General features: G+C 40.1%; 1 protein-coding gene across 1 annotated transcript in view; it reads right to left on the bottom strand.

Annotated features, from left to right (window-relative positions):
* Window positions 1–5518: 5518 nt before the first annotated feature.
* Window positions 5519–14173, bottom strand: part of LOC139735908 (uncharacterized) — a 133181-nt gene continuing 124526 nt past the window's right edge. Inside the window, exons 7-11 of the mRNA XM_071646663.1 lie at window positions 13507–13606; window positions 8875–10298; window positions 7897–7995; window positions 7276–7450; window positions 5519–6059 (exon numbers count right to left, since the gene is read on the bottom strand). Coding sequence (XP_071502764.1) covers window positions 5853–6059; window positions 7276–7450; window positions 7897–7995; window positions 8875–10298; window positions 13507–13606 — 2005 coding nt within the window. The 3' untranslated portion in view covers window positions 5519–5852. The remainder of the gene's footprint in view (window positions 6060–7275; window positions 7451–7896; window positions 7996–8874; window positions 10299–13506; window positions 13607–14173) is intronic.

Here is a 14173-nt window from a genome sequence, read left to right as displayed (position 1 = left end):
GGAGTAAAAACAAAATAACAATAAAATCTGCACAACCACTGGTGAGTACAATTGCCAAAAACATTCAAAATAAGAGGCAAAACCAATAAACACATAATGGCGAGAAATGGAGGGGGAAAAGTAGATCATACAGCACAGTTTAGCACTTCTTGCATCACGACGAATGAAAGTTAGTACGAGGTACATAGAGTCAAAAGACGTAAAAAGCATAATACTTGGGGGTGGGGATACAAGCACATCTTGGAGGCGGTCAGATAGCAAAGTGAGGATCAAAATAACACACACTGCTTTATGAACAGAGATGTACATTTCTACACACCAATTACCGAGATCAGTTAGCTATATGCAGCCAACTTCGTATAGAATTTATACAATGATATGTCGCACTAGGCTTTCAATATGTAAATAGCTATTGAGTACATACAGTAATTAGACATACAGCAAACATTGCATCAATATATTCTTCTAAAAAGACCAGCTTTTTATGACCTAAGTTCATCTGTAAAATCAACATTTTTTTCTCAAAACTTTATCTCAATGGGAAAGAGTGAACACACACACGCACTGCATGAACCGATGACTTTAACTCTTCCACCTTCCAAAACTTCATATTCTAGGTCCTTTGCAAAGTCATCAGGGGATGGCATGATCTTGTAAGAAACAGGCTAACATGACAATAGCGAGGGTCAAAAAAGATTAAAAGTATACTGCAAATATTAACTGCAGGTCCTAAGTGTACTACAAATGAATATTACAAGCAATCAGATAATCCATTTCATGCATGTTCAAATCCACAAGACAGAAGGATCCTGTAGTGTGTCTGATTCCTTCAAGCTTTAAATAGGGGTACAGTTTTGCCTCTGTTATCCGGCCATGTTGGGACCAGCGCCTGTACGGATAAGCGATTTAGTCAGATATAAACAAATCTGTTTATGTTCATATATGAGTACAAGTAGACTGCCAACCCAGTGGTAGCTACATTAGTGCACTCCGCAACAGTAGTGTAATCTTATGCAAGTCTGCTTAAAATCATAGTCATGAAATTGAAACCTTTTATAGTAAAATTCATAAAATGTTTCTGTTGGGAATATTTAAGGAAAATTGCATGAGTTTTTTTCAGCAGTGTCAATTGTGTTTGAAATCACCTTTTCTTGATGTCTTCACTGCTTGGAGGTGTTCAGATAAAAGATGGTCAGATAATCGTGGTCTGACTGTACCTTCCCCTTGTCCTATACCAAGTTTACACTTAAACAGAGAATGCAAACTGCAACATTTGCTTTGGATGTAAAACACTAAGACGAGTGAGATGGTTTGAGTACCTGGGCAATTGGGTCACTTAAGGCAGCAAATCAAATGAAGAAATACAGCACCAGATTGGAATGGCAAATACAACTGACAGGACAATGGAAAAGGTCCTAGCATTACACAGCATCAAGTTGGCATCAAGACTACATCTCCTGAAGTGCTGTATATGGTCCGTGCTGCTTTATGGAGCTAGAAGCTGGACAATCAGCAGGGCCATGCATGATTATCTTCAAGCTGTTGAGATGTGGATCCTATGCAAATGCTTATGATATCTTGGACAGATAGAAAAACAAATGAACAAGTTCTGGGCCTTGCTGGCACTAACAGACAGCCAGCCCATTAAGATTATCATTACAAGATAGATCCATTTTCTTTAACACGTTTTGAGAAAAGAGCAGCTTGAGGACCTAGCCTTAACATTAAAGATTTCAAACCATGGCATCACCTAACAGATCACTTGGGACAGCTGCAGAGAGCCACTGGTATTGCCTCTCTTGATCTCATCAAGTGCTGTAAGAATAGAGGGAAGACATAGTTGTAGCCAACAGCAGTATCTGACATGGCACCTAGATTGATAGAATGTACAGAATGGGAGCTGACTGCATCACACTTAATACAAATTTGCCAGAGTGATACAAGATACAGTTGAACCTCTTGTATCTGGACAAGTCGGGACCGGGGCTCATCCGGATAAGGCATTTGGCCGGATACGGGAGACTCGATGCTTTATACATGTACATATTATACATACACATGTACTGATGTAGCCCATTGTAGTACCACATGTAGTAATGTGTATACTGCAACCTTTTCATTGTTACATTTGGGGATGTTAAAATGTCTGAAGGTAATTTGGAAGGAAATTTGATGTAATGTATGTTAATCATGTTGGAAGTAATATGTAATTCATGTGTGTTTGTGTAGGAGTTCTCAAGGAGTTGGGAATCCCCCTTTCCTCCCGTAATTATTTTACAAAGAAATCACGGCGATATTGCGTCCGTATAATAGAGAGATCCGGATAAAGGGAGGCCGGATAAGAGAGGTTCAACTGTACCTCATTCTCAAGCAGCCTTGAAATCCTTCAACGTGGCTGATGATGACACTCCAATTCCATCCCATTACTATAAACACATAAATATATTGTCGGCTGAGAACCAGAAGGGCTTTATCGCAACTTTAGAGGGGATTCAGTTATTGGTATCATGTTGTAGAGCTCATTTTCCTTTACATTATGGTGTCAATTCTAGATCATTTTTATTTTCAGTAAAATGTTAAAAATCAAAACCATAAGGGTGCCATTTTATCTTATATTTGGAACATTTCTTATAAATCTACCCTCTTTTGATTGAACTAACTTTTTATTTCATGCAAATTGATTGTTTGGTTTCTATTTACGCTCAAATCTGGAATGCAATAGCACCATTCTGGTTGTCAGCTGACCATATGGTGCCGGCACCAGAGGTCAAAACAATGCACACAACATATGTAGCTGGAATGACCCCATTTACATGTCTATCAAAACATGACTGTAGCCGTATTCTCCAGGAACAGAGCAGCTATATCAGCATATCATAACACAACAGGTTGTCGGATGAGAACCCCCTAAACGACACTTGTCAAGATGGAGAAGAATTGTGACATTACTACTATAACTTACAGCCAGCCAGCCAGACCTGCCATAATTTCCACAAGGAAAATCTCCAACATATTGTGAGTGGAGGGAATACGGATTAAAGAGCAGAACATTAACACATACACACACAAAAAAAGAAAATCCACACACAACTTTGAGTTGCTCAGATGTGAGGTGTATATGAAGACCTTTACATATTAAATACACAATGTTTCCCTATAAGATTTTTCTATAACTATAGACTTCACAAATGATCCATCTGGTTGCCACAGCAACAGGATTGACACAAATGTAAAGAGCCTGCGCAGCAAGCATGGGGGATGACAGTTTAAGTCTTATGGGTTACATGACTTCTATTACTGTTTTCATGCACCAGGGCTAAAACTTTTAGGCCAGTTAAGGTGCATGATCCTGGACACAAAAAAAAAAAAGAAATATGAACTCTGCACACACTGCACACACAGTGTTTCTAGCTCTTTCTAAGCAGGTAGTATTTAAAAAGAAATCTTAACTGTAATTATAAAAGGACTATTCACAAATAGTGAAATAGAGAAATCAACTGCATTTCTTGTATTCCTTCTACTTTTCAGTTACACTTCAACTTGGCGATGGCAAAATAGCATCAAAGGAAACTTCAAATTGTTTCATACATTGTACCTCTCGTACATTCAACTTCATTGTGCACAGACAAGCAATCATTAATGTATAAAGTTTGATACTAATGTATAAAAGAGTACCATAAAATTGGTGGGTTGAATATTGTCCTGTATTGCTTTCTTGTTTGAAGTTGGCATATTAAAGTGACATGATCTGATCAATATTAAGCACACTTTTTATCTAAAAAACACCACAGTTTCATTCAAAAATTTGTTCTTTGTCTCAGACAAGTAGATAGAAAAATTTCAAGGGCTATATCTCAATGATCTTGCTTTGGATTTCCCTCCACAGTTTTAAATACAAATAGAAAATGGTTAGAATTATGTATTACATGGCCATTATTGACAACAAGGCCACAAACATCTCTGTTATTATCTATCATTTTGCATCGAGCACCATGCAACACTGAAGTCCACAGCTCTGGGTCACCTAGAGTGATTACACAGAAAAGGAAACTAACCGATCATCTCAAATGAACAGCATGTGCAGTGATACTGTCACATATTCCCATTTCTCATATTTCATTATTAACTACCTTCACTTCACCACAGAGCTGCAACTCAAAACAATTGCTCTCTCAGAGTTGAACAAAGCCTAATCAATCATGAACTCATGAGCTCATCTCAGCACACCATCTACTCCAGCCACAGCGAAGCAGCACCTGCAATGTGCTGAGTCACTGGCACGAAGGGAGAGCAGTAGCCTCTTTCCAGGCATAGACAAATTTCCATCAAATGTATCTGACACAAACACTTGGTATCAACAGCATGCAGTACAACTTATACTATTCAAGCAGCTCAGTGGTAAGAAGTGATACACATTCATCAATTCCCATTCAACCTCACTGAATAATTCCAGCATATTCCAGTAACTTTGTGATTCAGGCGTCATCTAATTCATGAATTTTGTCACCAGATCAAGGACTATATATGACCTAGTGAAATGCAGTTAAAACCACAAGCCTACAGCACAGCTGAAACTATTTTGCCTCCACAAATGGAGCACTTTTCATATGCAATCACTCAAGCCAAGCGTCGACAGTCTTTCCGACTGCGATGCACCTTGAACAAGGCTAATGCCAATAAAGAGGTTGGCAGCAAGTTACCGCTCACAGATCACGACACGGCTTCCCAATCGTGGTGCTTTGCAGCATTGTTGTGAAGATTAGGGAGCGATCTGCTCAGAATGGGGTGTAACACTTTGCTTGTCATAATGTGGTGATTGGGTTGAGTCGTGACTTCAACTCGCATTACCTTGTTCTAATTTGGTGTACGGCACACTGTGATGTGTCACATAAAGGTCAATGTTAACATCCATGATCAATAAACTGTCAAAATCAAAAGGATCGATACATTGTCGTGATCATAAGCTGCGATTGTTGTGCAGGAATGAGTGCTTTAGATTACAGTGTATATGCAAACAGTTGGTTATCAGAGTTTTACCAAAAGAGTTGTACACATAGGCTGACACTGTACCAAGACACCTCAAAGTATTTGAGAAGAAGAGATTTTTTAAGTCACTGATGAGCTGTGAGAGGGAGAGGTAACTCCAGGAAATAAAGGCCACAACCTGATAATCTGAGTTGAGTCTAGTTTCCACTCTTTCAGAGGTTTAATATGAGCTGGAAAACAAAAATTGCAGTAGTAAATCACCACAGTAATCTAAGAAATTGAAAGTATCAAATTCTCTTGATTGTGTGACAGATCACAGATGATTTCTGTCCATGCGTTCCACTGATGATATTTGTTGACAGTCACATTGTTGTTAAAAATGCATCATCTTCCATAGCAATCCTGTAAATACCACTGCTTCTGTCCACGTACACTGATCGTAAACTGGACATAAGGACACACTACGCAATGCCAACTTCGTCAGAATCAGGACAAAAACATTTTTCCTGCAAGAGTTAAAAATGTGCTTCTGTAGAATGTCTGTAGTATTCACCATGCTGAAAGTCAAAGAAAGCACCCTCGTAGTCTGTGATAGGACTCGGACGTGTCCTGCGTCTTTTGAAGAGTCTTCAGAGGGATTTGCTTTGTCGAATACTCAGCCACTCACTGTCAGGTTCGCTGTTTAAAGGATATCTTAATCATTCCTATGAAGCGCCCTCATAGCTGGTGACACGACAGTTACAGTCCGTACATCATCATCATCTTGGCTGAAAAGACGGATACTTTTACGTGCAACTATTCAATACTGCACTGGACACCAAGCGTGGAGTTTATGGAACTTTGTGCGCTTTCGTTCTCAGTCATCCCTATGATGCGCCCTCTAGCATGACCCTGTAGTCAGTGACACGTCGGTAGTCGGGGTCCTCATCCTCGTCAGACTCGGAGTCCTCCCTCGCGCCCTGCTGGAAGAGGGGGTTGGTGCCAGAGAAGACCAGCTTACAGGGCAGCTGGTCCTGGTTTAGGGTGTAGTAGTACACAAGGCGTGGCAGGTCTGGGAAGTCCCTGCCGAATCCCTGCAGAGTTAAACATAAAGAGAAGAATCAAAATACTGTAAATACCTGAATGTAAGTCACTTCAGTCAATCTGGGGTTGTTATACTCTAATGAAAAAAACACAAACACAAAACAATGGACTCAATAATTGTTTGCTCCATCCCCTTCCCCTGTTCTGTCTGAAATGTATTCACTTTTTATCTCAGCCCTGACAATTATTCAATCTGAAGATTTCTAATGATGTTTCCGAAGCATGCTCCATGTGTAATTCGGGCTATTGCAAACAAGCACAACCTATCTGCATCTCAGTGAAAAAAATAAAAAATAAAATAAAATAAAAAAATGCTTTGTAAAGGGCATCTGCCAAGTTTGAATGATTCAACATTCAGAATTTTGCACACTCATTCTCCCATACACTCCCCAAACAACATATAACACCAACTTCTGTCAGACAGATAAACCAATCCGGGATCGATTTGTGTATGACAGACATTACTGCTGTGTCCCGCAAACCAGCCACAATGTATCAATCATGCTGCACCATACGTGTAGTAAAGTCAGATCAGCATTTATTGTGGTACCGCATGGTACTTAAAGGGAACCCAAACCCAAAGAGCAATGTGGATTGAGTGAAAGCAGCAACATTAGTAGAAACACATCAGTGAAAGTTTGAGGAAAATTGGACAATCGATGCAAAAGTTATGAATTTTTAAAGTTTCGGTGCTGGAACCACTGGATGAGGAGACTGCTAGAGGTTATGAGGAACGTGTGGACAACAATATAAAGAAAATATACAGAAAATCCCACAAAAATTCACTTTTCTTGCATAATGAAAGAGCACTTAACTAACTGCTTTCAGAAAGCAGGGGGAATAATTGCTACCCTTAACATATGTCAGTATCAAGTTGATGGAATGTGTAATTTTCATGACAAATGAATTTTTGTGGAATTCCCATTATATTTTCTTTATATTGTTGTCCACATATACCTCATAATCTCTAGTAGTCTCCTCATCCAGCAGTTCTCACACCAAAACTTTAAATAATCACAACTTTTGCATCGATTGACCGATTTTCCTCAAACTGTTCACTGATGTGTTCTACTGATGTTGCTGCTTTCACTCAATCCACATTTCTCTTTGGGTTTGGGTTTCCTTTAAGGGTTATTACAAACACCCTGTAATGAGTGAACTTCTTCATCCCCTCGGTAGAGAGGTGGGCGGGAGGTGCTCCCTCACCTTGATGGTGTAGCCCCCATTCTTGGTGCGAACCACCAGGTAGTTTGCCAGGCTGGAGTCATTGAAGGACGTGTCCACCTTCATGGAGAGGGCGTAGCTACCAGGGTGGCTCTTGCTCTCCCGCACAATAAAGGCCCCTTTCTCCTGCTGGTGGAGGATCTCAAACGCTATCTCCCTGATTTGAGGGTGGGATGATGGAGGAGAGAGCAAAGAGACATTAGCAATTCAGTGGGCTCATATACAATGATTACATCTTCTATATCTTATATCTTCTACAATGTGTCTGAATGGCAAGTGTAAAAAAATGTATGATTTATTTGTCTTGCAGTCTGATGATTTTAAAAAAAAAACAAATTTTGAATTTCTACAGCTAAAGATGCACACTCCTAATCACTGGACATTTCACTACATAGATTATTTTGACATTATATGCCTTGTTGGCTTTTTATGTGTATACCATTTTCCATTTTTACTTCTTTCCTGTTGTGATCTGTAACAATTTATGCCTGTAATCTTGTTGTTGTTGCTGTGTTTTTTTTTAATTTTTATGCGTGATTGTTCGTATGTTTTATCTTGTACCGCTGGATGTTAAATAGGTTTTTTGACTTTTTGTTGACTTACTTTGGTATCCCTGCCTTGAACCATGGAGCCAGGGGGCCCCTCCCTGGGGCCACGTCCTGACCCCCTTCCAGATCCTGGGGGTCGCTCAGTGATGTGGACCTGAGAATAATAATGTTATCATAGGGAAATACACAGTCAAGAGTTAATCGATAATAGCCATCCAAAAATAAGGGGAGAGGTACACAAACAATAATAAACCAACAAGCACCAAAACAGACAAAACAATAACAATTGGCTATACAAAGAGACATTTCCTACCACACAACTTGATTACCATATGTAAGTTTACCATGTGCTCTTAACAAGGATGGCATAGCCTGAAAACCAAGCCTGACTTGCAAAATACATTATCATGTTTGACTCTTGACTACAAAGGCGTGATACAGTCACATAACACTGATCTTCTGATTGTGGTCTTTTGAAATTCTCCACACTCCAGAGCTGTAAAATGATATGTAACTTGTCCCACATGATGTAAAAATACCTACCTCAGAAATGGTACCAAAGCCTGTCACCGAACAAAACAAAATTTTCTTAGATAATAGGCCTTGATGTTTAGCTAGGTCAAGCACGTAGGACGTAGGCATCGTAATACAACAGGTAAATTCAAAACGTAAGAGTAACATGCTTTATAGCACCTTTGAAATAAAAAATTAGATATCTGCACTTTGAACAAGAGGAAGTTACGATATCAACTTCGAATTTTCTGGCAGTCAAATTTCTCATTTTTTTCAAATTAATCGCCTCATTTTGCAGCTTCTCAGTTTTAATGTTTGTGATTTTATCTTATTTAATATCATAGTGATGGTCACATGTGTTCACAATGGCTACCTCCATTTTTGGCATCACTAAAATTGGTTTCTGTCTGGCTAGGGCCCCTTAAACAAAATATTCCTTCATCACAATTTATTTCATGTATGAGATGCAACATCTACATGATATTTGAACATTTCAGAGAATTTTGCCTGCTTTGATTACCTTGGTGGGAGAGGGGGCGGGGCTCCAAGTTGAGGCACCTTCTTACATCTAAACTGTCCAATCTCCACCTCGACTTTGTGACCTACATGACCTGGCGACCTCAGTGACCTTTTGTCTGGTGAACCCTGCGTCCCCGAGTAGGTAGTGTCCATAATAGAATTGGCTCTCATGTCATTGACCTTCGACCTTTGGCTGGAATGGGCCAGGTTCAAATCCACTTGTCGCAACGGAGTGGCATCCTTGTAACTCTGGGAGCTGCCCTGTCCGATAGCCATGGTAGACTGTTCAGACTGGGGCAGCCACTGGCTGGACGCCAAGGCAGCATTTGAGGACGGAATAGGGTCATTGACATTTGACCTCTGGTCATTGTTCGACTGAGCGCTTGCACTACTGGACTGCGATATGGGAGCAACCGCCATGATGGCCGATGCCCCGTTCAGTATGACGTTGGCGTCTGCACTGGGACGGCGGGGTACTCGAGGTGCGGGCTGTGGTCGTCCCTCGCTCTGCAAGGGCTCCACCCTCATCGCCGGCGGGGTCACGACAATTTCGGGCGACAGTCGCCGCGGGGCTGGCATGGGCCTCTTCCGCTCACTGGGCCCTTCCTCCTGGGAAGGCGGCTGGGGTGGCCTTGGGGGTACACTGACCGGAATGTCAGCAGGCTGGACGGCTTTCGCTGGAGTTCGGGGCACTGCGTAGTCTGCCCTACATCTTTCCCTACCATCATCGATACTATCACCCTCGCTCCTGAATGTATGTCCGTTGGAGACGATGGGGACGCTGTCATCACTCCCATGGCTCATATTCTCTCTCCTATCCAACTCATCCTCACCTAGAGCACTGTCTCCATCGTCATGCCGATGTCCGTTCTCCTGCACTAGTTTACTGAGCTCTTTGCGTTTGCGATCATCCCTAAAGCTCATCTTCGGTCGCGCAAAATCCTCCTCGGTGGAGTCAACGTCGTAGACGGCGTTGATAAACTGTTCTGCACACTTCAACTGATATCTGAAATTCGCTTCCTCGTCAAAGCTCCCCGCACTTATCACACTCTCCCGTCCAGAGAAGTCCATCTTGTAGTTTTCAAACGCGTACACATCGTCCACGTTCATGTCGTCAAAAGAGTTCTCGCTGGCCGACTTGCCGTACACAAACGGCGGGGGCACACTGGAGTCCTGCAGCAGTATCTGCCCGTGTCCTGCCGGGTGTGCCCCACCTACAGAGGGCGCTACTCCAGCCAGTAGAGCAGGGGGTGGATGCTCATCCTGGAGCAGGATTTGGCAAGATGAGTTACTGTCTGTTTCCGAGACCACTGAGAGTCCAGAGTTTCGACTGGTTGCACCTGTCAAGCTCCACTCATTGTAAAAGTCCACCTCATAGTAAGGGGCTGGTGGCAGTGGTCGGCTCTTCTGGGTGTGTTTGGCAACCTGCAGGATGAAATAGAATTTAGCATCATCACTACTGAAGAACACAAGAACACTATGGTCAAGAAACTGCTACATGCATGACAGTCGAAAATATGCGAGGGACTATTTGCTGTGCACATACATGTAAATACAAAACAGATCAGTGATGTCAAAATGGGATGATATCTGTTCATTTGAAGAAAGTAATTTTATCTCTGAGAAATTTTGAAATACATTCCTGCCACACTGAATTTACTATTGAAACCCAAGTGTGCTATTGTGTTACCCAGAAGGATGTACTTCCCTCATAGCATACATGTAGGTACCACCTATCCACCAATACTCCTTGATGCAAAACAGCTACTGTAAAATCATTCACTTTCACGATATCCGATCATATGAAGTTTCTCTCACTCATATAGGTAAATCTTCCTAATATACTCTTTATATGTCATTGTGGTTTTGTCATTAGTGAGCTTTAGATCTGCAATGCAACTGCTAAGATGACACTAAATAGGCAAAGAATGGTGTTCTGCACAGGCGCAAACCACCTGTTTTCATTGTCCGACCCGGAAGGCCGTGTCATCGTAACGTTCGCGTCACAGATCTCAAGCTCGCTATTGCAAATTTGGAGAGTACAGTGATTTTCAGGAAGTAAACAACATGCCAAAATATTGTCTACGTTAACCCACAAAGACTGGTTCCAAGTACAAGTGTATACTTGGGCTGGTGTCTATGGGGAAGGCATATCATGGTTCGTCCTCAACTAGCAACAATCATCTAGCAACAATAATGCAATGTTTTCCTGCTTCCTAGGTAGAGAGTCACCATCTAATCTTTGTATTTTTGGAAAGGTGCAATTCTTATTTCTCGTTCTTTCAATTGCAAGTTTAACCACTCACAAAACTATCTTAAAGTGTTCAAAGTTTGAAATATTATGAGGGCAAAATATATGAGGTTCATTTTCTTGCTTTTGTAGTGTACATACCATTGACAATTTCCTGCATAAGATCTCCATGATACTTAGGGAGAAAGGATTACGGTTTGGGTTGTACCACAAGATAATCTTGGGTTGTACCAAAGATAATCTTTACAAAAAAGAAAAAAAAAATCTATGATTATCAATTACCGAGAATTTGACATTGTCCTGGTGATGGGAGATAATAAAGAAGTTTTTTACCAAGGTTTCTGTGTTTTGTGAACCCAGCAGGGATATTTGCAATCATATCCTACCTCACATATGCAGTGTACTACAAACTTGGTTCCAGCAGTGCCATTAGATCCATTTCCTATTTCACCCATTAACATATTATGTCTGCATCGCTCATTTCCCCTGCCCAAAACTTCACCAAATTTACAAACCCTACAGTTTAAACACTACAGTCCCTGCCCCTGAACCTCATCTTAGATATGAGGGGGAAAAAAAATCTCTATCAGAAGCAATTGCCATAAAAATTGAGGTATCTGCTCGTCAGACAGCTGCGTGACTCTGCCAGTATTAGATATGTGTGCTGTGCACATAGTATACAATGTACATGTGCTTGGCATGCTGTATGAATGTGTGTTTATGGTATATGGAATCGTGTGTGTGAAATGTGTGAGACATGGTGTTTTAGCAGCAAACTGAGTAACACAAGTCAAACTGGCAAGTGAATGTTCTAAACAGATCAGCCTGTCTGCATGTTTTGTTCTTGATCTTTCTTGCAATGTACACATAGATACTTCTGGCCTGGTTTTATATTAAATCATGCCAAATCACACACAAAATAAATCCTCTGTATGATGATATTGACAGACAAATTTCTTGAGCTCCAAGGGCCTTTCTACACAGTTTAACAGCAAAACTTTTGCTTGCTATTGGAAATACAGGGTGAACTGTCACCACTGAATATAAAGTCAACAGTCCACTATTAGGTCACATGTACACCATATGGGTACAAATGTACATGTGGAGACCAAGGAAGGTTTATATAATAAGGAACACTTTAGGTTAAAAAAGGTGATCACAGATTTCATTGTCTACTATCACTGGATGAGAGGACAACAAGATATTGTGACAACACGCATGGACAACAAAGATAATACAAGGAGAATTCAACAATATTATCACTTTTCTACCATAATAAAAGAGCAATTGATGTACCTCTTTCAGAAAGCAGGGTGAATTATATTACCCTCAACATATGTCAGTAAAAAGTAGAAGGAATGTGTACTTTTCATTCAAAAATTAAATTTTGTGGAATTTTCCTTAAAGGTCCAGTTTACCTTTGGGAGCAGTGATTATAAAAATGTTCAAGATATCATATTTGATGCATCTGTATAGGTCAGTTGTATCACAAAACATCTTACCATCTAAGAATTTTGCAATAGTTCTAACCTAAAATATAAGGAGATATCATTTTTTTTCCCTCTAAATAAACCGTAACTGTAGACAGTTTAGTCTGGAAACATTTTTATTATAACCATTGTTCACACTTTGTGTATTTAACAATACGTAACATTGATTATACTAATTCAAATTTTTACATTGGTTGTTTCTATCCCTAACTCACATTTTGGAACTATTTTGAAGCATAAATGCTGGGTTTTTATTTCATCTGCAAATGGTAAATTCTGCCTTTAAATCTTCTTCATCTTGTTGTCCTGCAGTAGTGATGTCATGAACTGTATTAGTCCTCTCATCCAGCAATGGCAGCATGAAAACTTTAAAAAATTACAAGCTTTGAAAGGATTGTCCAATTTTCCTCAAACTTTCCTGATGTGTTCTACTAATATTGCCACATTCACTCAATCCATTAAAAATTTTTGTGAATTTAGTGAGAGCCAAGATTTGTGAAATTACAATGCACGCAAAAATTCTTGTCTACACCATATGTATTGAATACCGGTAGCAATTCGTAAAAATTTCATGCCACAAAAAGGCTATCGACTCCAGTTCACAAAAACTTCATGCTGCGAATATTTCTTTCTTTACGGTACCACAATATTTCGCAATAAGTATGAATGGACCTATTATTGCCTCGGGGCATGGAAGGGTTACTGTAAAAGAGGTTATTTTTGTGCAAGTAATTTTTTGGGCTTGGCTGGGTGAGATGAATTTTGCATGTTTTTAATTCCACATAATCAAGACATTTATTACTGGAACATAATCTATGATGTGCGAAAACATTAGCGAAAATTTCCACACTGCGAAAAATTTCCACTTTTACATTAAAATTAGATTACTCACTGGCTCTTGGCTGCCATAGGCATCTTTTGGAGAGAGAGGGGGAGCCGAGGGCCCCTCAGGGTCCATCTCGCTGTCGGGATCAACGATCACCCAGCTGTCTCTGAGATACAAAAACAATGTACAATGGCACAAAGGGATTGAATTTTAAAAAAAACCAAGTCAACATTAGACAAATCAACCGAGAATGGGCAGGTAGGCTGGATGTAGTTTAAATAGCGTCAAGTGTTTTATTCATGAGACACATTACCAACATTGCAGTACTGTGGTTATGGTTCATTAGGTTGAATTTGCCACTCAATAAATCATTTTTATTTTCTTTCATTTTTTTTTTTTTTTGGCAACAGGACTCCCTGCATCATACAACATACTGTTCACCTTTAATGTTTAATAAACACTCAATTAGCGATACACCAAATGACCAATCTGCGTTCATCAATACGAAAAAAGATGAGCACATAAATCAAACAAATTGCATAACACTTTGAATCTGTACCACGCAACCTAGAGTGCGCTTTTCAAATGGAAACAACAACTCCATATGACCAATCTGCATTCATCAACAGGTAATTAAGCTCGCTTGAAAAATTTAAAATGAACATGTAAAACTGATGGATTGCATATGTGACCGTGCACCTCAAAACGAACAATAAGTCGCACACACTGATTT

Source organism: Diadema antillarum, unplaced genomic scaffold (assembly GCF_040938485.1).
Source record: "Diadema antillarum isolate AM-2024a unplaced genomic scaffold, OU_Dant_1.0 seq00000604_RagTag, whole genome shotgun sequence".
Classification (NCBI taxonomy): Eukaryota; Metazoa; Echinodermata; class Echinoidea; order Diadematoida; family Diadematidae; genus Diadema; species Diadema antillarum.
Note: the sequence above shows the minus strand (reverse complement) of the source record. Positions and strands in the feature narration are given on the sequence as shown.